This window comes from Rana temporaria, chromosome 2 (genome assembly GCF_905171775.1).
Source record: "Rana temporaria chromosome 2, aRanTem1.1, whole genome shotgun sequence".
Taxonomy (NCBI): domain Eukaryota; kingdom Metazoa; phylum Chordata; class Amphibia; order Anura; family Ranidae; genus Rana; species Rana temporaria.
Genome location: NC_053490.1, coordinates 511,156,400 through 511,183,538, shown reverse-complemented (window position 1 = coordinate 511,183,538; position 27,139 = coordinate 511,156,400). Strand labels below are relative to the sequence as shown.

Sequence of the window (27,139 nt, the reverse complement as noted above, 5' to 3'; positions counted from 1 at the left end):
AAATTAAGTTCATGCGTCGACTTGATTCTGAGCATGCGTGGATTTTTGACCAATGGATTTCCCCACAGACGATCATTTTATTTCTATCGGTTTTTTAACCATACGAACATTTTAAAACAGGTTCTATTTTTTTTCACCGATGGGGGAAAAAACTGATGGGGCCCACACACGATCGGTTCGTCCAATGAAAACGGTCCATCGGTCCGTTTTCATCAGATGAACCGATCGTGTGTCCAGGGCATAAGTCCTTCACCAAAGCCCTCCTATACATAAATGAGCAGTTAACCCTTGCAGTGCAGGTGCAGCAAGGGACTATTTTTACATTTCCTGGAGTTCTTCTCAAAACATTTAATTGGAAACATTTTTGGAGTACAAAAAAAACTGTTAACCTTTTCAGAAATCCAAAAACATCCTGTGTCTTCTGCATGCTTCCTGTGTTATCTCAAGGAGCACTCCTACTTCTTATCTTGGACCACAGAATTATTAGCTCTTATTTATGTTCATATGTTGTAGACATCTGAGACTAGGAGTAGTAGCAAAGGACAATAGCCAGGCTGACAACACTTAGTCCACAAACGTCCTGTGTGTTGTCAGTCCACAATAAGGCTTAAGAGCCGAGTGCATTATTGGCAAATCAACAGGTTCTCCTTTTTTTTAACTCTTAACATTTTTACAATTCTACCATGATGTTGTAAAGTTCAAAGGCTTTTAAATAATATTGGTGCAATAATATTTGGTCTCTTACTGAATTTTAGATCCAACATTATGGAGCACGGACCATGTGCGACAGTGGTTGGAGTGGGCAATTAAAGAATATGGACTACCAGACGTTGATGTCATGCTGTTCCAAAATATTGATGGGAAAGAACTATGCAAAATGACCAAAGATGATTTCCACAGACTAACGGCCAGCTACAACGCAGAGATCTTGCTCTCACATCTCCACTACCTCAGAGAAAGTATGTCAATCCGTTTTCATTTTTTATTTTCCAATAATAAATTAATATTTGTACTTATGATCATTATAATTTTATATATAGTCTCTTTATAAATCCTGAGCATTACGTTTTGTATTTGTGCATGCTGATTTCATGCAAATTAATTATTTCCAATTTCTCTAATTTTTATTTTCTAAGACATGCAAATTTTAGATTTGTATCTACCACACTATTTGCTACCATCTTTATTTCTTTTTTACTTTTAAATGGTCGAGGATCTGCATACAAAAATCAATGCATATACCAAAGACTGATTAACCAGGTAATCTTTTACAGTAAACATAATCAAATTATAGCCTATTAAATGAAATGGGTTTATTTGTACTAAATTTAATATAAATAATTTTTTTCTCATAGTTCTATTTTTACTATTTTTTTGTGGTAGAGATTCCAGCTCTGTATCATTTTTAGTTTAACTATATTTATATCAATAAAAACAAATGTAATGAAATAGCAGACTTATAGAGACACGTGGCATAACACCAGTTAAAGTACATTCATTAATGCAATGCTTTAGATCAGGGGTCTCCAAACTTTCTAAACAAAGGGCCAGTTTACTGTCCTCAAGATTTTAGGGGGGCAGACTGCCACCAGTGGAAGTAGAAAATGTCATAAGGACAGTGGGAGTAAACCATGCCAATTTTATTTAGTGGGAGGAATAGTGCCCTATCATTGGTGTCAGTGGGAGGAATAGTGCCACATAATTTTTGTCAGTGGGAGGAATAGTGCCACATCATTTTTGTCAGTGTGAGGAATAGTGCCCCATTGTTGGTGTCAGTGGTAGGAATAGTGCCCCATCCTTGGTGTTAGTGGGAGGAATAGTTCCCCATCATTTATGTCAGTGGAAGAAATAGCGCCCCATCATTGGTGTCAGTGAAAGGGATAATGCCCCGTCATTCGTGTCAGTGGGAGGAATAGTGCCCCATCATTTTTTCTGTGGGTTTAAGGGTGCCTATCAGTGGGAGGTATAGTACTTTATTGTTGGTGTCAGTTACAACAATATTGCCCCTCTTGTTGGTGTCAGTAGGAGGAATAGTGCCCCAAGGGCCAGATTAAGGCAAGCACAGGGCCGCAGTTTAGAGACCACTGCTTTAGACCAACTGCATTAGTGTAAATGGATTCTTAAAAAACACATCTAGGCAGTAATAAAAGGATCTACTGATAGATTTTAATGATATATATCACAAATAGATTTGTATTTAAAGTCTAACTGCCATATTTTTTTTAACTTTTAGATGAAGTACAGTAGGGTTATTACCTCTGTTAGGTTGTTCCTGCTTTCTAGATTTTCCCCACTTCTTATCCTTATTAGCAAAATAAAGTACAGTCACCCATGCAGAGCCTAGGCCGCAAAATAAAAGAAAATAGGATAAGCTCCTATTCATTTAAAAAAAAAAAAAAACGCTTTTGTAATTGCTTCCTGTTCCTATATTAGAGATATTCTCATTACTTCCTATCCCATTGATCAAACAGGAAGTGAGAAAAAAAATCAGCAGACAATGATAAGAGCATGACAATGCTTTTAACAGTATTCACTGTAGAAAAACTTTAAATATATATATTTTTTTATTTATAACATTTCTATTGTACTGATCATGATAGTTGTACAAAAAAAAAATCGTATTTATTATTGCTAAATCAATTTAAATTATATTATGATAAAATAAAAATTATAATACTACTAATGTTAAAAAAAAAATATTAAAGTGGACCTTGCATGAACTATGTAATCTTTTAGAGTAAATCCATCAAGATCAGTTTATAGCCTTTCAAATAGAATGGGCTTATTTGTATTGAATTTAAAGTAAATGCAAGGACTCTCCTCCTCCCAAAACAAATTAAAAATAAAAAAGCATGAGGATTAAAACTTAAGAAAAAAAAAACATAGTGCACTCATAGGGGCTATGGTGTGTAATGCTTAGCACACTCCCTCCCAAAAAAGAAGGAACAAAAAGTTAAAGCATAAAGATTTAAATTTAAGGAAAAAACTAAATACGTTGGACCCTTCCAGCGCACTCATACAGTGACATAATTTGGCCTCGTCCCGGGATCCTGGGAAAGCTGAGAATTCCACTTTTTACATAAAGATGCTCCAACACTGTGTAGGAGTACATTCTCGAGAAATTTGGGAAGACAAGTGTCTAAGTGAGCTTTCCAGAAGTCTGGGGCCCAGATTCCCAAAGGAGATACGACGGCGTATGTCCAGATACGCCGTCGTATCTCTGAGTCTGAGCCGTCGTATCTATGTGCCTGATTCTTAGAATCAGTTACGCATAGATTTCTATTAGATCCGACCGGCGTAAGTCTCTTACGCCGTCCGATCTTAACTGCATATTTACGCTGGCCACTAGGGGCGTGTACGCTGATTTACGCCTAGAAATATGTAAATCAGCTAGATACGCAAATTCACGAACGTACGCCCGGCCTACGCAGTACAGATACGCCGCTTACGTTAGGCTTTTCCCGGCGTAAAGTTACCCCTGCTATATGAGGCGTACATGCGGCGCACCAATGTTAAGTATGGCCGTCGTTCCCGCATCAAATTTTGAAATTTTACGTTGTTTGCGTAAGTCGTCCGTGAATGGGGCTGGACGTAATTAACATTCACGTCGAAACCAATACGTCCTTGCAGCGTACTTTGGAGCAATGCACACTGGTATATGTCCACGGACGGCGCATGCGCCGTTCGTAAAAAGCGTAATTTACGTGGGGTCACATAACATTTACATAACACACGCCCACATCTTCCACATTTGAATTAGGCGGGCTTACACCGGCCTATTTACGCTACGCCACCGCAACTTACGAGCAAGTGCTTTGAGAATACTGCACTTGCCTGTCTAAGTTGCGGAGGCGTAACGTAAATAGGATACGTTACGCCCGCACAAAGATGTGCGCTCCTACGAGAATCTGGCCCTTAATTTTCAAAACATTTGCACTTGGGGGTGGGTGATAGATATTAAGAGGGCCCTGTATTTTCATGCAAGGTATGCTTTAATAATAGATACTAAAGAACATTTTTTTTTTTTATAATTTTGTTTTATTCTGTCCATTTTTTTTTTTTAAATCACAGCACCACTTAGATTGAATGTAAATTGTTCTGAATTTAACACTGCAAATTAAGAAAATTAAAATAAAATTAAAATTAAATGCAATTTAGAATTTCTATTTAAAGACGCACATAGAAGACTAAATTAAAATAAGTATCTCTAAAATAAAGCTAATTAAAAGGAAAGGGGAAAAAAATGCTTATTTAAAAAAAACAAATTAAACTTTATAGCCTCTCAATTGCCCCTTTTCTCAATTTGGTGTTGCTTTGTTTTGTTTTGTAGCTCCTCTTCCTCATTTGACTTCAGATGATGTTGATAAAGCCTTACAAAACTCACCACGATTAATGCATGCTAGAAACACAGGTAATGCACTCATCGCTGATGGTTCTGACAATCTTTTGGATTTAACAAAAAAATTGATTTGCTATATTACAAATTTAGAGTCGATCTTAGCTTAGAAAAATTATAGTTTTAATCATACTGCATGAATACTTCTCAAACTTAAAGGAAATAATGTATGTCTTATTATTGTATTATTTTTTTTTTTTATTAATTATGTTTATCGAAATGAGTTATGCTAACATTTCCAATATTATTTCACTATTAAAGTGGTAGTAAAGTCTATAAAAACAAATCCTGTCCTACAAATGCCATAATGTGCACCAAATACTGGCACATTATGGCAGACTTTCCCATCAAGCCCTCTAGCAGCATTCTGTCACTGCTGCCAGCGTTTTCACCTTCACCCAGTCTTCTTTTCCCGGTGTTCTGTCAAAACAGCCAAGTCGTCAAAATCTCCAAATACGTCATGTCTGGTTTTCACAGAACAGCGGCAGCGTATACCGTATGGTTCACAACATAGTGGACATTGTTAGTCCGCCCGCTAGTAACCAACAACATGGCCGCCTCCAAGGTGGCAACAAATTTTTTACTCCTTAAGCCCTGTACACACGATTGGTTTGTCTTATGAAAATGGACCGATGGACCGTTTTCATCGGACAAACCGATCGTGTGTGGGCCCCATCGGTTTATTTTCCATCGGTGAAAAAAAATAGAACATGTTTTAAAATTTTCCTATGGATAAAAAAACGATAGAAAAAAACGATCGTCTGTGTGGAAGTCCATCTGTCAAAAATCCACGCATGCTCAGAATCAAGTCGACGCATGCTCGAAAGCAATGAACTTCATTTTTCTCAGCACGTCGTAGTGTTTTACGTCACTGCGTTTGGACACGGTCGGATTTTTGACCGATGGTGTGTAGGCAAGACTGGTGAAAGACAGCTTCATCGGATATCCGACGAAAAAATGCATCTGATTAGATTCCATCAGATATCCGATTGTGTGTACAGGGCTTAAGGCCCCGTACACATGTCCGAGAAACTCGACAAGCAAAACACATCGTTTTTCTCGTCGAGTTTCTCATTCGGCCGTCAAAAAACTAATCGAGCCAAATTTCCCCATTGCCCAATGAGGAAATAGAGAACATGCTCTCTATTTGGCTCGACGAGTTTCCCGACGGGTTTCTCGGCGAAAAGTGTACACACGACAGAATACGTCTCCCATCGAGTTTCTTGCTGGATTCTGCCGAGAAAACCGGTCGTGTGTACGGGGCCTCAGTGTTCTGTCAAAACAGCCAACTCATTTTGTACCGTAGTGTATACACTGCCGGTGTTCTGTCAAAAACAGCCAAGTCGTCGAAATCTGCAATTACTGCTGCTGGAGAGCCACGATGACATCACAATCGCAGCACTACGCTCTGAATTGACGACACTCTCAATGTGCCCTAAATACATAGCACAGTGCACATGGGATGCTGGAATTGTGAATATCTCCTAAACAATGCACAGTTTGGAGATATTCATTGTATCTACAGGTAAGCCTTATTATACGCTTACAATTTACAAATCGTAAATTACTACCACTTTAATAAAGTGTATGTCCAGGCAGAATCTTTTAGTTTTGGATAGAACTGGGAAGAGTCATAACCCCCTGTCAAAGCTTGTGATGCTACCTAGGGCTTCATTAGAGAAATGTATCTTTTACTTCCTGTCCTGCTGACACCATTTTTACCAGACAGGAAGTGAAGGGAACTCTCCAATAACAACCCAGACAGAAATAAATGTGAGTAGCGGAGGTATCAACCTCATTGGGTTGTTTGTTTGACCTCTGACCTTGTTTTAGTTTTTCCTTCACTTCCTATGTGGTAAAACTCATTTAGACAACCTCTTTATTGTTCTCCATCCCATCTACATGCAACACTCAACCCACCCCTGCCAACCAACCCTTCCCTTTATTTCTTCCCAACACCACCTTTAAGTAAAAACACTAAAGACTCATTTATTGTAGTAATAATTCTGGACTATATTGCACTGGTTATTCATAACCTCCTATTTGCATTTTTATTTCTGTTTACGTTGCTGTTGGAGGCTTTCCCTGATTTTCTGTCAGGTGAAACTGTTTTCACCGTAACAGGGAAATCTTTCTAACCTTCTCCACTCTATCCAAAACTAAAATAACTTTTTTGATGCAAGGTCTGCTATACGTAAGACAGAGATTTCCTAAACTTGTAATTCAGGCTTGTATAAGGATGATAATTAGTGATTTTGTTCCTCCCAGACTTCAACCTAAAATTACTCAACTTAGCTACTAGTAGTTTACGTTTTTATAACATGTAGTAATAAGGAGCTTGTGACATTATGACAAGTAACACGCTTGTTTTAAAGTTTCATAAAAAGTAAAGGCCTGTTCTGGTTATGCTAATTTGTTGCAGGAGGCGCCACCTTTATCTTCCCAAATGCGTCAGGATATCCCGAAGCACCTCAGAGAATCACAAACAGACCAGGTAAGTGTAATTCCTGTTTAAAAATGCTAAATAACAGGATATTGCTGGATAACAGGATATTTTACGTACAGTGGAACCTCAGATTGTGCGTAATGCGGTTAATGAGCATTTTCGCAATACGAGCACTGAATTTTTTAAATCGTAACTTGGTTTGCAAGTGTTGTCTTGCAAAACGAGCACGATTCAGGCCAAAGCGGTGTGCAGTACCGCGTTTGGCCTGAGGTGGGGGGCGCAGAAGCCAAGCAAAGCCAAAGGGCGCCAATCAGTGCCATTTGGAAATGCACAGAAAGGCCAGAGGACAGTTCAGCTGACCTCGGCAAACCTCGGGACGGAGTCTTTCCGGCCGTTTCCGAATACCGCATGTGTTTCTGGTCACATGCGGTATTGCATGCCATTGAAGTCAATGTGGAACAAATTATTTACACTTCAATGGGGAAACTCGCTTTGATATGCGAGTTCTTTGGATTACGAACATTCTCCTGGAACGGATTTTGCTCGTAATCCGAGGTTCCACTGTATAGACATTGTCTGGTGGGGTTGGTCTAGTCTTAAGCCCCATACACACTATCGGTTTTCCTGCAGGTTTTTCTCTTCAGGTTTACCAAAACCATCTAATTAGTGTTGAGCAGAATATGCCATATTCGATTTTGCGATATATCTCGAATATATATTCGAATATTCGAGATATATTCGCTAAATTCGAATATTCGTGATATTTTATCGAAATTAAATGATTGCGATTTTTCGCTATTGCGAATGCGAAAATAATTGCGATTTTTTGATAACTGCGGTAGGAGCACTCTGATTGGCTCAGAATATTCGTGATATTTTATCGAAATATCGCAACATGCGAATGCGATATTTATTGCGCAATTTCGAGAAATGCTGGAGGAGCGCTCTGATTGGCTCAGAATATTCGTGATATTTTATCGAAATATCGCAACATGCGAATGCGATATTTACTGCGCAATTTCGACAAATGCTGTAGGAGCACTCTGATTGGCTCAGAATATTCGTGATATTTTACAATACAAAATAATTGCGAATATTCGGCAAAAGCGGAAGGAGCACTCTGATTGGCTCAGAATATTCTTGATATTTTACAATACAAAATAATTGCGAATATTCGGCAAATGCGGAAGGAGCACTCTGATTGGCTCAGAATATTCTTGATATTTTACAATACAAAATAATTGCGAATATTCGGCAAATGCAGAAGGAGCACTCTGATTGGCTCAGAATATTCTTGATATTTTACAATAGAAAATAAAAAGTGTTTTGCATTGGTGGTGATTCTTTACTCTATCCATCTGTCACAGCCGTTTGTCAATCAAACACCTTGAAGATTGAACACGTTCATGCTGCATGCTTTGGACTTTTTTTCACTTCACATATCAAAGACATTTTTATGAAAGATTATTTTTCTATTATTGGGACTATATTTCTTTATATATTTGTTTCACTGTGTATTTCACAAGTTATTTGCGCTTGCTTATTTTATAATTTGCCCACATGTCTTGTCACTAGACATATTTTTTATTCTTGTAGAGCGACTCCATTTTCCGTCTTGTATTAAATTATGTTGTATAACATTTTTGAGTTGCTGCTGTATTCTCCCCTTTTTTTAAGGTATGCGCAATTTTTTCCTTCTTACAAAAAAAAATAATATCAAACATACAAATATTCATAACAGAAACATACACAAAGCCCCCCCCTTTTGCATCAGAGACAATCAGAGTTCTCCTACCACAGTTATCGAAAATTCGCAATAATTTTCGCATTCGCAATAGCGAAAAATCGCAATTTTTTTTTTTTCAATTTGGCAACATAAAAGGATCGCCTCAGCTTAGCTACTCGGCCCAGGGTCTCTAATCATACCAGCAATGCTTTTAGACGTCGATAGGATGTGATCTGTTTTAAAAATCAAATTGAAAAAATGTGAATATTCGGAATTGCGAATATTCACCGCGAAATTCGAAATATAGCGCGATTTCTCGAATATGCTATATTCGAGTCGAATATTCGCAATGCGAATATTCGTGAGCAACACTACATCTAATATGAGGTCAAACCTCAAGAGTTTCAATTTGTATGCAATCAGGCAGGCCCTTGAACTACATGGTTTTGGTAAACCTGAAGAGAAAAACCTGCAGGAAAACTGATAGTGTGTATGGGGCTTTAGTCTCCTGGCGGCTGCTTAGGCAAAATCTTCATGTAATTGTTTCTGGCTCCTCCTACCTACTTGTAACTCTCTCTGGAAAATGTGTGTTACTGAGTGAATCTAGGCTTCCTACAAAATGGGTGTTTCTGAACGTTCCCCATAGAAAGGTGGACATTCAGGTGGGTGTGATTTGACCATCTGCAGGATGTATTGTATTGTTGAGTGTTGTAAAGTGTTACATACACCTTTAAATGGGAGAGGAGATGCAAGTGGTTAGCATGCTGTAGTTTGTTGCTAGCACCCACTTTTAAGTTCAGATCAATAACGATTGGAACAAGCCTTCTAATCTGACCAATGATCACACCACTTGAAAACAGTAAACTGTTTGTGTTAGCATTTACCCATAATAAGTAGATTGTTGACAATAATGGCAAGAGTGGAAAGCTGCCTTCCCATGTCTATGCATTCCTAAAAGAGATGGTGCCTAAAGATTAGCTTGGGGGCAGTGGTGTGTATATATAGCAATAGTAGTCCATGCAGCTGCTATAGAGCCTGGAGGTGGAAAGGGTCCCCATTAGGAAGGCTGTTGAGGCAAACTATATATAAATCATCTGTGTGCATGTGAAGATAGTACAGTACTCTATCCTTAAGGCTCCTTCACACTGGCTTTTCATTATCGTTTTTTTGGGTCCGTTAACGTTGGTTGGACCAAGTCCAACAAGTTTGTATCCAGGTTTGATTTGACAGACCTGAACAGAAAAGAATGGATGTAAATGGATACAAACAGATAAGTTTACATCTGACCACCTATAGGGGTTGCATGGAATTGAATCGGAATTGACATGGATGTCACATACTGTATGTGACATAAGTGGTTAAGCTGTTTTCTCTGTAGATATGACACTTTGGCTTTGTCTGTCCTTCACTTGGTAAAAATCACAATTATTCCTTCTGCAGATTTAACTTATGAGCAGTCAAGAAGATCTGCATGGCCCAATCATCCCACACCGCAGTCAAAAGGTAGGTCATATACTGTGTGTGTGTGTGTGTATATATATATATAAACCTTTATCTATGAAAATCACACCATCATTTACAGTTTTAGATCTTGTAGACACATGGTTTGAACTCCATAATCCAGCAAACCTCAGACTCATGAAATATAGCATGTTGAAGCAGAATGCAATGGCTTGCTTCCCAATTGCAATTACCAGGTGTTCACTTTGTATTCCCAATGCCCTTTTGGAGGAATAAAGACACCTAATATGGATGGACTGGCGGGATGTACAAATTCCATCATCCTGCATGACAGAACCAACAACAAATACCAGATCCACGCTCCATCTTCCAATCCAAATGCTGCATTCCAGATCCTTAAAAAAACAATCTCAAATGAATGGAGGCAGAAAACTACAAGCGCCCATTTAAACTGACCATAAATATACTTACAAAGCTGCAGGTATATGACAATCAAGATTTACGTTTGTACTCCATGTTAACAGCTCAACACATAGGGCCAGATTCACGTAGAAGTGCGGCGGCGTAACGTATCGTATATACGTTACACCGCCGCAAGTTTTCATCGCAAGTGCCTGATTCACCAAGCACTTGCGTGAAAGCTTACGCCGGCGGCCTCTGGCGCAAGCCCGCCTAATTTAAAGGGGCGTGTGCCATTTAAATTAGGCGCGCTCCCACGCCAGACGTACTGTGCATGCTCCGTTTTGAAATTCCTGCCGTGACGTCATTTTTTGGAACGGCGACGTGCGTAGCGTACTTTCGTATTCCCGGACATCTTACGCATAAAAAAAAAATTGAAATTCCACGGGGGAAAGACGGCCATATTTTTAACATGGCTCGACTAAAGTTAAGCCATGTTAAAGCAGCCTTAACTTTGCGACGGGAAACTAGTACTAACGACGACGTAATAACGACCGCGAAAACCGTTGTGGATCGCCGTAAATCCTCATTTGCATACCCGACGCTGGAATACGACGCAAACTCCACCCAGCGGCGGCCGAGGTATTGCATCCTAAGATCCGACGGTGTAAGACAAATACACCTGTCGGATCTAAGGGCTATCTATGCGTAACTGATTCTATGAATCAGTCGCATAGATACTCTGAGAGATACGACGGTGTTTCAGAGATACACCGTCGTATCTCTTCTGTGAATCTGGCCCATAGAACTTGGCCTAGGTAGCAGAGTGGCAGGAGAGAGTTGGGACATCTCTTAGGCAACACTCTGTCACCAGAACGGAGTCTCCCTGCAGTACCGATCAGCTCTCTCTTTCCAGGTTCTGCAGCTTTCCACACAGATATCTGTCAACATGCCTCTCTGAGACTGTCTGCTTCCTTAGAGAAGAAGCTGATAGGCTCAGAGAATCATGCTGACAGTGGAGGCATAGGCTGAATAGGAACAGCCAAGGGCCGGATGTGGCCCTGGGACTGCAATTTGCCCAGATATGATCTTTAAAGTAAGCCTGTAATGAGAGAAACATGGGGCCTTGCTGGACATTATGCTGATTTGTTTTATATAAAAGACCTAGACTCATGCCGCGTACACACAACGGTTTTTAATGTCATGGAAAAAACTATGTTTTTCTCGACGTGATTCTTGTCAAGCCTGCCTTGCATACACACGATCATGAAAAAAAAATGCTCGAGCAAAGCGCGGTGACGTACAACACGTATGGCGGCACTATAAAGGGGAAGTTCCATCCGATTGGCGACGCCCTTTGGGCTGATTATGCAAATTTGCCTTCTCATAACCTGCTTCTGAGCATGCGCATTTTTACCCCGTCGTTAAAGCCTACACACGTCCGCTTTTCACGTCGAGAAAAATGCTCTGGAGCCTACATACAGTCATTTTTAATGACCAATTTAAAAAATTGCATTTTTCTCGTCATGAAAAATGGTTGTGTGTACGCGGCATTAGAGCAAGTGTAGAGAAGAGGAACTCCAACTTTTCCTTGTTGTTCAAATACTGCAGGTTTATTCCAAGTTGGTGAATCGGGACTATAAAATCCAGAACCAGCCAAGCAGCCACCATTTTCCAATGTAAAGGCCATCAATGGCAGCCCACATTTTTCTTTCATGGCGAATTGTCTTCAATACTGCTTCAAATATAGCTCAGGTGCCTTTTGGAGCCTCAGGAATCAAGCTACATTCAACGCCCACCATTTAAAAACATGGATTTTATTTGTTGAGAGTTTTTGAGCTTTGAGCTTCAGCCTACAAAATGCCCAGGTGTTAATAGGGCTGGAAAAGTGTATCTAAAGTCAAAACTTTTTTTTTAATTAGGGTAAGGGTTCGGGATTACCCAATTCCAATGGACAATCTAAAAATTTTGAGTTGTTGCCAGAACAGGAATAGTGGACAAATCTTCCAATGGCTACACCTGTTCTGGTGACAACTGTCTAAGAGGGATTTCCCTCTCTTTGATAAGATTTCCTTTTTTCCTGTTGTGTTTGCTGGACAGGAAGTGAAAGGGAAATCTCCTCAATGGGACAAAGAATGCAAAAAAAGAGTTTGAACCTTTCTCTACTTTATCGAAAGATGAAAAAAATGGTCTTGACTTTATATATACTTTAACAGACATGGAAAACTATTGGAGAACCCATGAGCCATGCACCCCAGGTAAGGTTCTAGCTGTACCCCACACAATAATCTGTAATAAACATAGTGTCAATGGCAGCATGAATCCACACCCTATGAAACCTTCAATAACTGTGTTTATATAGCGCTCAGTAATTATTTTGTTTTTCAGCTTCACAAGCACCCACCGTAGTGCCAAAAACAGAAGATCCAAGACCCCAGCTAGGTAATTAAGACTACTATTAAGATGCACACTTTGTTATTTCCCATCACAAAAGGGTTTATGTTTGAGAGGTCATCTGGTTGAATTTTTAAGTGGAAGAAAACCCTAATTATAACTATTCTTAAAAATGGTTATGTCCCCCCTCCTCCTACCTAACCTGTATAAAATAATATCTGTGCACTTACCTATTTTTAATCCACTCCGGTCTGGTCATGTGATCCTTCAGCTCTGTGTAAGGAAATGCTCAATAACGGCTGTGGATTCTGAGAGCCATGACATCACCTATAGGCTCTCATGGCCCAGCGCTCCCTCCTCTCCCCTACAGCAGCTACTAACTGACACGGGGCTGGAGCTGCGGAATCATGTGACTGGACCAGGGTAGAGTAGGTAGGAGAAGAGAGGCTGAAACATTTTAAGAATAGATAAAATTAGGCTTATCTATCATTTTAAATAAATATACATTTTTACCTGTTAATTTTTTCCATTCATGGTTCGTTTTGCTCATAGAACAGTCACAGGGCTTGTAACACCATAGAAATATCAGTTTGAACTTACTTTTGCAAGCTGTTGTCTGTGGCTTTGTACCTGAACCATGTGAGGAGGACAGGCACTTGTGATGCTATTGTGGCAGGTTTATCACTGTCCTTTTTGGCAGAATTTTATTAAATTACTGGTATATATAAAGTTAACATTTTTGTTCGTTTTGAATAGAGCATAGGAAAGGTTAGACCCTTTATCACGTTTTTATTGCTTCCCTTTATTTGTCTTGGTAAACATTGTCAAGGGTTGTCACCAGAACAAGAGGTAAGCATACATCTTCTAATTCAGGGGTAGGCAACCTCGGCCCTCCATCTGGTGTGACACTACAAGTCCCCTGAGACATTGCAAGACCCTGAAAATCACAAGCATGACTCCTAGAGGCAGAGGCATGATGGGATTTGTTGTTTCACCATAGCTGGAGTGCCGAGGTTGCCTACCTCTGTTCTAATGGATACAAATGTTCTACTGGCAATTAAAATGGGAGATTTCTTCTAAGTTTCTGTTATATCTTCAAGATAGGAATTGATGGAAAATCTCCCCAGCGGGACATAGATATCAACAAATAACCTGATGGGGTTTTAACCCTTCCCTACATACAAGATCTCAAGGATAAAACAAACGTGTGATGTACCCATCAAAGAATACAGTTATTTAAAATTAAAAATTGTATTTAGGATTTTAAAAGTTAACATCTATACATATGCTTTAACAGCATAAAACAGATAGGAAAGTATTTTTTGCATAAATGATGGATGTTGTGCTGCTTGTGTTTAAAAAATGAGAATGCAAATTAAGCAAAAATTCAAACTTGGATAAGGACCACCTTCTGACAACTAACAATTTTTAAGTGGCTTTAGGGGAACAGTAGTCAGTGGGGCATACAGTATGTAGTACCAATATGCTATGTTGGGCTGGTGGTACTTCACTATTCATGCATCGATCAAGGAGAGTCCCTTAATCATTGACACATGGTGGACAATATATAGATTTCTGCTACCCTGGCAGATGGAAGTCTTCCAGCACTAACTTCTTTTGAAGCTCTGAGAGGCTTATATGACTGAATGCCAGGAGCCGCAAAGGAAGATGTTAAAGAAAGACGTGAAAAGGGGTGTCCTATCAAACCATGTTGATTAAGGACACCCACTTTCACTATGCCCATCAACCATGGCACACTTTGCATGGTACACTTTCTTTAGCCCACAGAAATTGGTTTCCACCATATAAAGGCTGGTTGGCTGTGCTCCCTGAGTGGCTTTTAGCCATCTGTTTGTCTGTCTTCTGGGAGGAGCTGCCTATCTGCGTTAAAGACTAAGGAGGTACTCACACTGGGCACAGTTGAACTGAACCATGCTGGAATGTGATGTCCCACCTCCACTTCTTTGCTGGTCTGCATTCACATTGGGCTAGAAGCAAGTGTCCATGGACACATTAACATGACCTTGGCCAACTAGTTGTGTGCTCAGTCTACTGACCTGAATTGTATCGTGAAGTAAACTATGCCCAGGTGGTCTTGAGCAGGGTGCACTTAAAGGGTCACTAAAGGATTTTTTTTTTTTAGCTAAATGGCTTCCTTTACCTTACTGCAGTCCTGGTTTCATGTCCTCATTGTTCGTTTTTGCTTTCATGTTGCTGTAAATCCTCTCTGTTCTGGACACTTCCTGGTTGCCTGTTTCCTGATAACCACAGTACTGGGAGATTTCTCACGGTGGTCACTAATCAAGGAGCTGTGTGTAAAACGAAACTGGATTGGTGCTGAGGAGTTTTAGACAAAGTATCACTGCTCTCTATTGGCTGACTGCCCTCTAGTGGCTCTCTGTACATCAGAGAACCAGCAAACAACAGCAAAAACGAAACTACACTGCAGGCACATTATATGATTGTTTTTTTATCTATTTTTAATCATTTTTAAAAGGAATCAGTTAACTATTATGTCTCTATGTCCTGTAAACAGTCATTTCAGCTAAAAAAATTTTTTCCTTTAGTGACCCTTTAACTGTTCCCGGGCACGGTTCAGAGGACTCACACTTCACAATCAATTAGACCAAGGTGGTGGGCTGTGCCCAGGCATGGTTAAAACTGCCAGTGTGAGTCCACCCTAAGAAGACAGATATGCCTAGCCACACATTCCAACAGTCCCCATCCACATCCACCCACATAGAACTGCATTTTATTCCTACCAGAACCAGGATAGCTGTGAGTTTTGGGCTACAGAATGGGGTTGATTTACTAAAACTGGGGATAGCAAAATCTGGTGAAGCTGTTCATGGTAGCCAATCAGCTTTTATTATTAGCTTGTTCAATTAAAGTGGTTGTATAGTCAATTTTATAACTTTTACCTACAGGTAAGCCTATAATAAGGCTTACCTGTAGGTAAAAAAATATCTCCTAAACCTTTACGGTTTATGAGATATTCCCATTGTAATGAACCACTGACTGCAGCAGCGCATGCGCACAGGGGATTCTGAGCTGAAGGCCCGACAGACACCGGACCTTGCCGGAAAGAAGTCTCCCGCGCGCATTTGCGGGAGTGACGACATCGTGGCTCCAGCCACTCGCATCGCTGGAGCCACGATACCCGGAAGACACGCCGAAACAACATGTCAGCTACCTTGGCATGGACCAGGTGAGTTACCGACGCCTCGTTTTAAGGTAAGTATTTCATGATGAGCTAGTATGCTCATTATGTCTTTTGCCTTACAGGGGTATTAAAAAAAAAAATGTGTCAGCGGGTATACAAATGCTTTAATTTTTGACAAAAAAAAAAACCCGGAAGCTGCACCAGATTTTGCACTCTCCAGTTTTAATAAATCAACCAAAATATTTTTCAATGTCTTTTTATCCAGAATTATGACAATGCAGTACAAGGAAATGAACATAAATTGAGTTAACATGCTGGATGAAATATTTATGATTTCTCTTATTTTTTATTTTAGATCCTTATCAGATTCTTGGCCCAACAAGCAGTCGCCTTGCGAATCCAGGTAAGGAGACAAAACATCAACAGGCTCTTTGCCTGTTACTAATTTTGCATGTCAGGATAAAATCTAATATATATGAAAACTATAACAAAAATACAGTTTATGTAGAAACATAAACTAAAATAGAAGTTATTACAGCTGTAGCAAAGCTACAATTTACATAGAAACATGAACTTAGTCAAAGAATGATGGTTATACTACAGTAAATAAACGCCAAATAAAGTGCAAGAAACCCAAAAAGAAAATGTAGCCCTTGTTTCCAAATTCTGAATTTTTCAGGACAACCCCTGTGATTTGTACTGAATATTATTTTCTTTTCATACATCCAGTTGCAGCCCCATGATACCTTTACTTTGATATATATTTTCATATTTTTCACGTTAAATAGTAACTATGGGCAAAATTAAAAATTACATATACAGTGGAACCTTGGATTACGAGCATAATTCCTTCCAGGAGAATGCTCGTAATCCAAAGCACTTGCATATCAATTTCTGAGTATTTCCAAACAGCTCGGCTCCGGCGCCCCCACACATCAGGCCAAATGCGGTACTGCACACCGCTGTGGCTTTATCCTGCTCGTGTTGCGAGACAACACTCGCAAACCGAGTCAGGGTTAAAAAAAAAATGCTCGTATTGCGAAACGCTCATTAACCATGTTACTCGCCATCCGAGGTTTCACTGTATGATGAGGTCTGTCAGCAGCTTTAACGTATAATTTTTTTCAGTTCCCCCAGTAAAAGTTATATTACCTGTTGATCCTGCCAGTAGATCTGTTATTTTTCCACTTATTTTAACAAGGTGATAACGCTTTTTGTTCTACAGTCAAATTGCACAGCAGCATTGTAACCCTGTGGATAGGGTAGCTTTAGATGGACATGTAGTTTTAAATCAGAGACACATAGAGGGTCTGTTTATAAAAACAAAAATCTCTGGACTAATGCCACAAGCATTCACACAGCCATCACACATTCTGACCATATATGGTTTAATACTTTGATTATGGCTATAGTGCAGCCAACTAGTCCTGGGAGAGCATCACATGACGTCATCCCGTGATCGTGCCCGCTGTGGCTCACGGGCAGCATGTTTTGTGATCGCTGTGTCACACATTGGGGTAAAGGGCCAATCGCAGTTGCCCTTTACCACATAATCAGCTGTGTCCAATCACAGCTAATCACAATGTAAACACAAGCTGGTTATTGTCATTCCTTTCCTCACACTGACAGTGTGAGGAATGGCGAGACGATAACCGTCTTGTGTGAAAGGGACATCTACACTGATAGTCAGGGCACTGATTACCAGTGTCCTGATTATCAGTCCAGCCCCAACAGTGCCAATCAGTGTCAACCATCAGTGCGCCTATGAGTGCCTATCAGTGCTGACTGTCGGTGCTACCTCATTAGTGCCCATCAGTGCCACCTAATTGGTGCCTGGCAGTGCAATTTGAAATTTTCAGTCTTTTTTTGTTTATTTAGCAAAAAAAAAAAAAACAGTGGTGGTTAAATACCACCAAAAGAAAGCTCTATTTGTGTGAAAAAAATGATAAAAATGTCATAAGTGTCCAGTGTTGCATGACCACGTTATTGTCATTCAAAGTGTGACAGCGCTGAAAATGAAAATTGGCCTGAGCAGTAAGGAGATGAAAGTGCCCAGTAGGCAAAAAATGAAAAGTCAGTAGCTACCCATACTGTAGCTGCATACTTTTAATATTAGGACACTTACCTGTCCTGGAATCCAGTGACGCACCCCAGCCAATTTTCCGATTGTCTTTCAGGTGCTGCCACCGCCATTCGTTATAAGGGAAACCGGCATGGAAGCTGTGCAGCTTCCCAACCGGTTTCCTACTACACATGTACGAAGCGCACTACGCTTTCTGAATGGCTGGCGGCGGGGGAAGGAGGAGGGGGGCGAACTTCTGAGTGATCTCGCCGCAGCGAGATCTCTCAGAAGTGGGGATGGGTACTGGTCGAAAACAGATACCCGCGCCCCCCTTCTCCCCCGAAAGGTGCCAAATGTGGCACCAGATGGGAGGCGAAAGCAGATAAGCGCTGCATTCACTTTTGGGTGGATCTCCGCTTTAACAAAAACGACCACATTATCACCACTAGATGGACCTGTAGATTTTAGAAAATCAAGGCATTAAGCAAAATATGGTCACAATTCATGACGGATGGACAAATACATGTAGCAGTCGGTCAGAATTTTTTTTAATAATAGACCCCTAATGCCGCGTACACTCGACCGTCTTTAATGTCATGGTAAAAACTATGTTTTTCTCGACGTGATTCTTGTCAAGCCTGCCTTGCATACGCACTATCGTGAAAAAAAAATTTGCGCATGTTCTAAATTTTTAATGCCCATTTTTTCACGTCATGAAAAATGCCCTGGAGCCTACACACAATCATTTTTAATGACCAATTTAAAAAATTTCATTTTTCACGTCTTGAAAAAAGGTTGTGTGTACACGACATTAGGTTAAAGTCAGCTAATACTTTTTAGGCAGTTATAGCAACAATTTCCATAAAAAAAAAGTTTAAATCATATAAATAAAAGCTAACTGTTGCATGCACCCTCAGTAGTGTAATATGGTTTACACCAGTGGTGCACAAATCTTTCCTCAAGTACCCCCAACAGGCCATGTTTTCAGGTTTTCCTTTATCTTGCACAGGTGCTTTAAATCCGTGTCAATGGCTTGGTATTTTGGACAGCTATTTTATCTAATAGAAATTCCCAAAACGTGGGGTACTGGAGGACAGGGTTGTGAATACACCAAAATCGCCTTTAACTTTTGCTGGGCAGCTTGGCCTGTTACAGGAAGTGTAAAACTGTCGGAATCAACAGGTAATATAACTAATTTACGGATCTTGCCAACCAAGTAAAGCATATGTCAAGCAGCAGGATGGATGGGCCTTAATGTCCACTTACTGCACATATGCATCCACGGGGCTCTGAAGTTTCTGTGCTGAGAGTGCACAGTGACCATGGAAATCTCCCATTCTCTGCTTATGAACAGAGACTGGTGGGATGGGCTCCCAATCATATGACCACTATGACTGCCAATCACAGTGTCCATCCCACCTCCCTGTGTTAAGACCCAATTAAAGGGCTACCATGGAGGGGTGGGAAGGGGTTAGTAAACTATGAAGACCTTTTGCACAGTCTAGTTGTCCAGTTAATCTTTAATTTTCTTGGTATTTTTATAATGGCAAGATGAACCAACCCAGCATTGGCCCTAGAGGATGGGTATAAGTGCCAAAATCCACCTGGAACATTTTTTTTCTGTGCTTTTTGGACTGATATAACAAGAAATGGTGTCAGTCCCAGCCCAGTTGTCTTTTTCTAAACTACAGATTACTTCCCCCTCCTCATCCACACAATAAAAGGGAAGTGTTTTGTAGTTTAAGGAGGTGAGCTTGGCCAAGCCGATTATAGTGATTGAGCTACCACAGGCAGAGGGAAATGGACATAAGACAGCTCTGATTTTGCACATATCGAACATATATAACGCAACACTTTCAATGGTATATTTAAGAGACCAAAAGGGAACAAATAAGAGAAGTTCATTGTTAGGGTTAGCATACATTTTAAATATTTCCTGTGTGTTTAGGAACTTATTCCACCTTACAGAAAGCTTCATTTAACAATTCACCTGTTAGCCTGTTGGCCACTCTACTCAACTACCTGCTGCTGCTGCTGCTTATTGACTCCCATGACCTCACCTACCCTTTGCGTCTGCTGCCCTAGGCTACCACCACTAAATGGATCTTTCCCCTTTTTTCTCTTCTATGGATAAATAACAATATCCGCAGCCCAAGACTTTTATTAAAAGCAGTTTTGAGGAATGCTCTTGGAAAGGGAGAATATACTGAATGTGCTGAAACACAGCAAATGCTAATGCAGTTCAGATGGACTGTTAACCTGGTATGACAATAAAAATCGGTATTCCATAAAATGAAACCATCTGATATCTGCATGCAATTAATAGTGATTAACATAGAGTCTGGAGAAGTTTTGTTAACGCTCTCGCTGCACAGAAAACAATAGGATTAATTTACAGAAGACTGGAGCAAATGTGCAGCTGAAGTCTACAGATGTCAAATAGATTTATAGCTTTATGTGCCAAAAATAGAGTATGTGTTGACAGGCCTTGGGCTTGTGTCAACAGCATCAGTTAGTGATGACGAGCTTGGGTACATTCTGCCGAATAGAGAAGTAAGCTGTCAGTGCTGGGCCAATCAGTTGTGATTGGTAAATTTCACATACCCCACACACACAAAAGGGTGGGAAATGCTCATGACTTTATTGACCATTGTAGGTCAAATTACATTGAACTAATATGGTGGAGCCACATTGACCCAAGATAGTCGGGCCACACTGTGTCATGTGTTTTAGCCAACATAATCTCACTGTAGAAGCTTCCTACAGACATTGGCTACCAATTTATTCTTACAAAGAATGGGAATTGTCTCTTTGTAGCCACCACCTAGATTCACACCTGCCTGAAGGCTCTCTCTCTCAGGTGTGTTGTCTTCCCCTATTAAGTCTTAGTGTAAATCAACATATTTCATACTGAAATTCAGGGGAATTGGTCAGATCAGATGGGCATTTTGTGAATGGGCACTACTAAAAACTAAACTTGGAGAGGTTTCAAATCTAACCATCCTTGTAGGTATATGGGCATTAAAGAATATTTAAATACTTTTGGGTATATAGGAGCATGTGACTCACTCCTCTTCCTCTTCTGTGACATCACGGGTGCTTGGTGATTGGATAGGTGCTGTCACGTTGAGATAGTAAGGAGAGAATCTTCAGCCTTGTGTAAGCTGTGAGTCATTTTAGTCCAGGAGCAAGGTAAAGGTAAGAATGTGCTGCTGTGGAGGGGAAATCCAAGCAAACCATGACCAAACTGCATTTTACTTTAAGAATTTTTTTTTATGAAGCCCCTTTCTAGCGATAGATTTAAAGGTACACAATATGATCAAAAGTTTGAGGATACCTGACCTGTTCAAATGATTGAGTTTGGATTTGTTTTAAAGAAGGGTCCTGTTAATGCTGCAGAATACAAAGTAACTTTAGACAAATGTATACTTCAAAACTTGTGGTAACGGTTTGGAGAAGGTCCTTCCCTTTTCCAGCATGAGTGAACCCCCATGCACAAAGATTATGTTTTGATGAGTTTGGTGTGGAGGAGCTCAAGTGGCCTGCAGATTTCTCTGACCTCATTCCTACTGAACACCTTTGGGATGCACTGAACGAATTGGGAGCCAAGTCTTCTCATCAAACATCATTAACAGACCTCATAAGTTTTCTTTTGGCTGAAATTTTCCTTGGGCACGAATCCACAATTCCTTGTGGAAAGACTTCCCAGAAGAGTAGAAAGTGGTTATGGCCACAATTAGAAGAAGGGAGGGGAAATCTATATTAATGACAACAGTTTTGTAAAGCCCATATAAGCTTTTGATCATAAAGTGTACCTATAGGCATGAAATAATCATTGCCCAGCCAGAGGAATATCTTGATTCAGCAGCAAAAGACAATAAGGCCTTGTGCACATGGATGCTTACCGGCTCCTGTGTTTTGTGGTGTAAAATTCCCACCACTTTGCTGTGGTTGTACAGCTGCTAATGCAAATCAGTTGCTGTATGTGGCCGTGCTTAGCTAAGTGGCAAAAAGTAAGCTACCTGCACCGTAGCAACTGAGGATGCTAGGCAGCAATAGGCACGTGTGTCTTAGCAATGGAGGACACCAGATGACAATACCTGCCTGTTTCGTAGAAATGTCTTAAAAAAAAAAATCCATAAATTTAAATGATTTCATGTTCTTCTACTTCACTTTGTAATATTATTGTTCTAGGCAGTGGACAAATCCAGCTGTGGCAGTTTCTTCTGGAACTTCTTTCAGACAGCTCCAACTCCAACTGCATTACTTGGGAAGGAACAAACGGAGAGTTTAAGATGACCGACCCAGATGAAGTGGCAAGACGTTGGGGAGAAAGGAAGAGTAAACCTAACATGAACTATGACAAGCTCAGCCGTGCACTCCGCTACTACTACGACAAGAATATTATGACTAAAGTCCATGGCAAGCGCTATGCTTATAAGTTTGACTTTCATGGGATTGCTCAAGCCCTTCAACCACATCCTCCAGAATCAACAATGTACAAGTATCCCTCCGAACTTCCCTACATGAGTTCTTATCACACGCACCCTCAGAAGATGAACTTTGTTGCTCCTCATCCTCCAGCTTTACCTGTGACATCATCCAGTTTTTTTGCAGCTCCAAACCCTTATTGGAATTCTCCAACCGGAAGTATTTATCCCAGCAGCCGACTCCCGGCAAGTCACATGTCATCTCATCTTGGAAGTTACTACTAAATCTCAAGAAAAGACTTTACTGTGGATTACAATTCACCGGGGACTCTACCAGTGCCTTTTTTTTAAACGGGTGCATAAAAGGGGCAGATAGGCCAAAAACACAAAACTTTTTCTAGAGGGTAAAGACGCAAAATTTTACTAACGAAGTTCAAATGCCAAAGATGTAACGTAGGAAACATCAGCATTGGACCAATATGTATTCTTGGTTCGACTTTTGCTAGTCGAAGTCTATGATGGATTTGCCGAAAACGACGGTGAGATCTTACTTATAAACTTTTTGTAAAAAAAAACATAAAAAAACAAAAGTAAATAAGAAAACTATATTCTATATACAAAAGTGTGGACTATCATAATATAAATTCTGTAGTGCAAACTACCTGTATTTAAGAATACAAGTATACAATCAGGATCAACTAAACAAAAGTAGTATCAGTAACATAATGTCAAGGCAAAAATTTGACAAAATTTCACTTGAGGAAAAAAAAACTTTCTGGCAAACTGTGAAGACTTCCTACATTCCTTGATGTATCTGAAAGAGAAGTATGAGCCATTTTGGTGGAACAAAGAAAGTGCTTAGAAGTAATTATGCTCAAGAAGGTTTATAAGCAGATGTCGAAGGGAAGGGTGAAAAATTGGAAAAATTTGTCTTGTTCATGGAAAGCTATTGAAACGACAGAGGGCTTGACAATACAGGGACATATGTTTTTGAGACTTCTTTGAGAAATGTTACAGCAGTATTAATACCGCCATCAGTATTACTGAGAACAAAATGATACGGTTGAAATGGTATAGAATAGAATAGTTATCTTTAATGATATAAAACTGGAATTGTCTGATATTTAAAAAAAAAAAAAAAAACAGGACCTCGTCTGTAATGTACAATATACAACACCCAACTTTTTTTCAGAGATGCAATGGCTGATTTAAGAGAAGTGGAAACAACCAGAATTTTTCGGTCCATTTACACACATACTGTATCGAGTGCAGAATGATAATCAAATTTTAGCACACCTAAAAAATACAATTATTGCAGTTCACATCTAGTCATTGCTAAATGTAACATTTTTTTTCAATGTGTTGCCCATGGCAGCAAGAGAATTTAATATGGCACTGATATTGGAAGCAATACTCGTTGGTGGAATCCAATCAACCTTCTCCAATTTTATTGCCAAAGCTCTCAGGGTGGATTTTGTACACATTTTTTTTTTTATTGTAATCTCTGTTTGAGGGATTTTGGATTGAATATTAAGTAAGTTCCCTCATTGCTACAATCTGAACTTTTGTTGTTGTTGTTTTTATAAGCAGGCGCCAGTTTTATTTGAGTCGCGAACGCTGTGCGTTCGTCAGGTTGAAGTATACAAGTCAATGGTATTTTTCATTTTTATATAATTATATAAGTTATGCATTTATACACTACGAGTTGAGCTCGGCCAACCAAAGAAACACAGAAGGGACACGTTGAAACTTTAAGACAAAAAAGGAAAAAAAAATAAGTTGTGGCCTTGAATTTAAACTCTGTATGCTTGATGTTTACAATATGAACCATTAGTACTTAGAAATGCAGTTTTTATGCAATACAATAAGCTTGGCCTAGCATGGCAATTCAGATGTAGACTGTAGTTTGCATTATGCGTTTTTATTTTATATTGACCAAGATGCCCATCTCATTTTTTTTAAACCTATATCTGTGGCATTTGGAAATATACATTCAATTTACTGAAGAAAAAAAAAACACTTTCAACAACTTAGTAAAGCCCAACCCAAATAAGCAGTGTGATGTGATATTATACATTTAAGTAGGTAAAATGATATACAGTTTTACTATTTATTATCTCTCACTATCAAAAAAACAGGAAGGTAAAAAGGTTTAATTTGGGGTCCAAAATTATCCTTAATTTTGGTTTATGTAATAAAAGTAATTTATAATAAATTTTTCTTGTTTCCCAGTAGACTGCGGTATTCACCTAAAGTTTTCCCTTGAAAAACTTGTAAGCCATTCCTTAAAAACTGCTTTCTGTGGAACCTTTGCTCTATGGTCTTGTGTTTGTTCAGAGGCAACTGAGACAATTACCACATGGTCGTAAAGAAAGAAGTAGTTACAACTGCGTCATTGGGCAGTTTTTTATGGAAGTTCTGTTTTATCTTTATATGCCAATAGCCATTAATTCCTCTTTAAAAAAAGCTGTAGCTGTGTCCAGAAACGCAAGGACTAGTCACTAAAATTGCCTGTGGCCTTACTTTACAGTACATGATCTTTCCCCATTACTGACTTACCATGTCTTGTGTCATGCTATGTCTCTGTGTAGAGGTGGCCATCTTGGTAGAGGCAGGTCTTTACTTCCACACATCAGCACCTCCAGCAAGGAGAACAGTAAGCAGGACAGTAATGACACCACCCAATCTCACTCCAAATCTCCTAAGTCTAGCAATCGGAGCTAGCAGTGCCTTATATCTCACACTGCAGAAATACAGCTACTAGGCTGTATGCACAGGAGTGTCTAGGCACACTCACATACTGGGAAGTGCACTGCTATTTTTAATGAGGAATTCCAGGTAGATTGTTCAGGGTACTGCTCAGGCAACATTTACATTTCTAGATACTCCCTATAACATAGCAAAACTTTGACTTCGGGTTCACTATATAGGAAAGCCTGGTTGCGGTTATGAACCATAATCAAGCTAGATAGCATCACTCTAATATATTTTTTTCACCAGTTGTTACTATATGTTACCATAAACAGAATGGTGAATTCCAGCCAATGTCAATTACCCATTTAAATGTTTTTGTCTTTTCAACACAGTAGCTCGAAACACAGAACAAGGACAGGGCAAGGTAGCCACCCTCCCTCCCCAAACACCTACCTAACATTGATAAGGGTTACATTGGACGCAAAGGGGTTGCTTTACTAAAACTGAAGAGTGCAATATCTGGTGCAGCTCTGCGTAGAAACCAATCAGCTTCCAAGGTTTTTGTCAAAGCTTAATTGAACAAGCTGAAGTTAGAAGCTGATTGACTACCATGCACAGCTGCACCAGATTTGCACTCTCCAGTTTCAGTAAATCAACCACAAAGAATCTATGCTATATGTATTGACTATAATGGTATGATCCCATCAGACACCAACTGTCTACAAGTACATCCTCTCTTGTGAAGTGACAGGAAGATGCACAGCTTTGACTCTGTGTTCATGGGGCCCATGGTTGTTCACTGGACTCTAGGCTCCTACTAAGGTTGCCATGTTGATGACAAGCTTTGCATAGTAGCAATAATTTAAAGGATAGTATGAGATTTTTTTGGAATCATACTTGCCTAGGTGGATGCAGCATCGGACCACTGGGCTGTGGAGAGGGCGGCAGCGGCCAGCTCAGGCTCTCAGTGGCTTGCATGTGGGCCGATCCGGACCATATGGTCGCAATCTTTCCTGAGCCTGGATCGGCTCTGTGATGTCAGCTGACAGTGGGCTTCAACCCGCTCTCTGCTAAAAACAGGTCACAGACATGCAGAATGAACTGCACTCCTGTGATCCACAGAAGTACAGCCAAACAAGCTTTGGCTGTGCTTCTCCTTTAATAAAATGATTTAACATTCTGTCTTTTCACTAAAAGCTACTAATGAGGTTTTGGGAATAGGCAGAACCTATTTCAGTAAATTAATTTAGCGGCAAAACTACCATTTTCACCATCAGTGATATTTAAAATTCCACTCATTGAACTGCTTAGTTTGAATTTGCTTGACAAAAAACTTCTCCCCTTGGGGCAGATTAAGGGTCATTAAGTTTATTTAATTTCGTGTTTTTTGTATTTATGGGTTTTTTTTTCTCTTTTTTCTATGTATTAGATTGTTGTTGGTGTATGATTTTTCTACCATCTTTTTTCTTACTATTTTCTGTGAAAACAGTTAAATTAGGAGGCCAATGTGGGTCTATTTTAGGCACAAGAACAGATTCAGGATAGTTAAAAGGAGCTTTAACACTCAGGCCCCATACTCACGAGCAAACATGTCTGCTGAAACTGGCCCGCAGGCCAGTTTCAGCAGACATGTTTGGTCGTGTGTGGGCGCGAGCGGGCCGAATTCCAGCAAACATTTGCCCGCCGGGCCTTTTCCCAGCAGACAAATATTCCTGGACTTGTTTTAAAACAGTCCGCTGGAATTCTGCCCGCTCGGACATGTACGGTCGTCAGTACAGACCTACCGTACATGTCCAGGCGCCCGCCGTCCCTCGCATGCGTCGAATGACTTCGACGCATGCGTGGAGGCATTTTAAAGGCGGGCCGCCCACGTCGCCGCGTCATTGTCGCGGCGACACCGCGTCATCGACGCGGCGACACCGCGGACACGCCCCGCGTATTGTTTACGCGCGGACTTCTGTACGATGG

At 40.0% G+C, this 27,139-nt stretch overlaps 1 protein-coding gene across 5 annotated transcripts in view; it reads left to right on the top strand.

The window, feature by feature from the left end:
- Positions 1 to 24,789, top strand: part of ERG (ETS transcription factor ERG) — a 227,972-nt gene extending 203,183 nt beyond the window's left edge. For 3 of the 5 annotated variants that reach the window (XM_040338972.1, XM_040338975.1, XM_040338971.1), the window contains exons 4-10: positions 756 to 959; positions 4,331 to 4,411; positions 6,819 to 6,890; positions 10,009 to 10,071; positions 12,817 to 12,870; positions 16,341 to 16,388; positions 22,242 to 24,789. In XM_040338972.1, the coding sequence (XP_040194906.1) occupies positions 756 to 959; positions 4,331 to 4,411; positions 6,819 to 6,890; positions 10,009 to 10,071; positions 12,817 to 12,870; positions 16,341 to 16,388; positions 22,242 to 22,762 (1,043 nt within the window). In that variant the 3' untranslated portion in view covers positions 22,763 to 24,789. The remainder of the gene's footprint in view (positions 1 to 755; positions 960 to 4,330; positions 4,412 to 6,818; positions 6,891 to 10,008; positions 10,072 to 12,816; positions 12,871 to 16,340; positions 16,389 to 22,241) is intronic. The other 2 variants (XM_040338974.1, XM_040338976.1) reach the window with 2 other exon arrangements.
- The last annotated feature ends 2,350 nt before the right edge of the window (positions 24,790 to 27,139 follow it).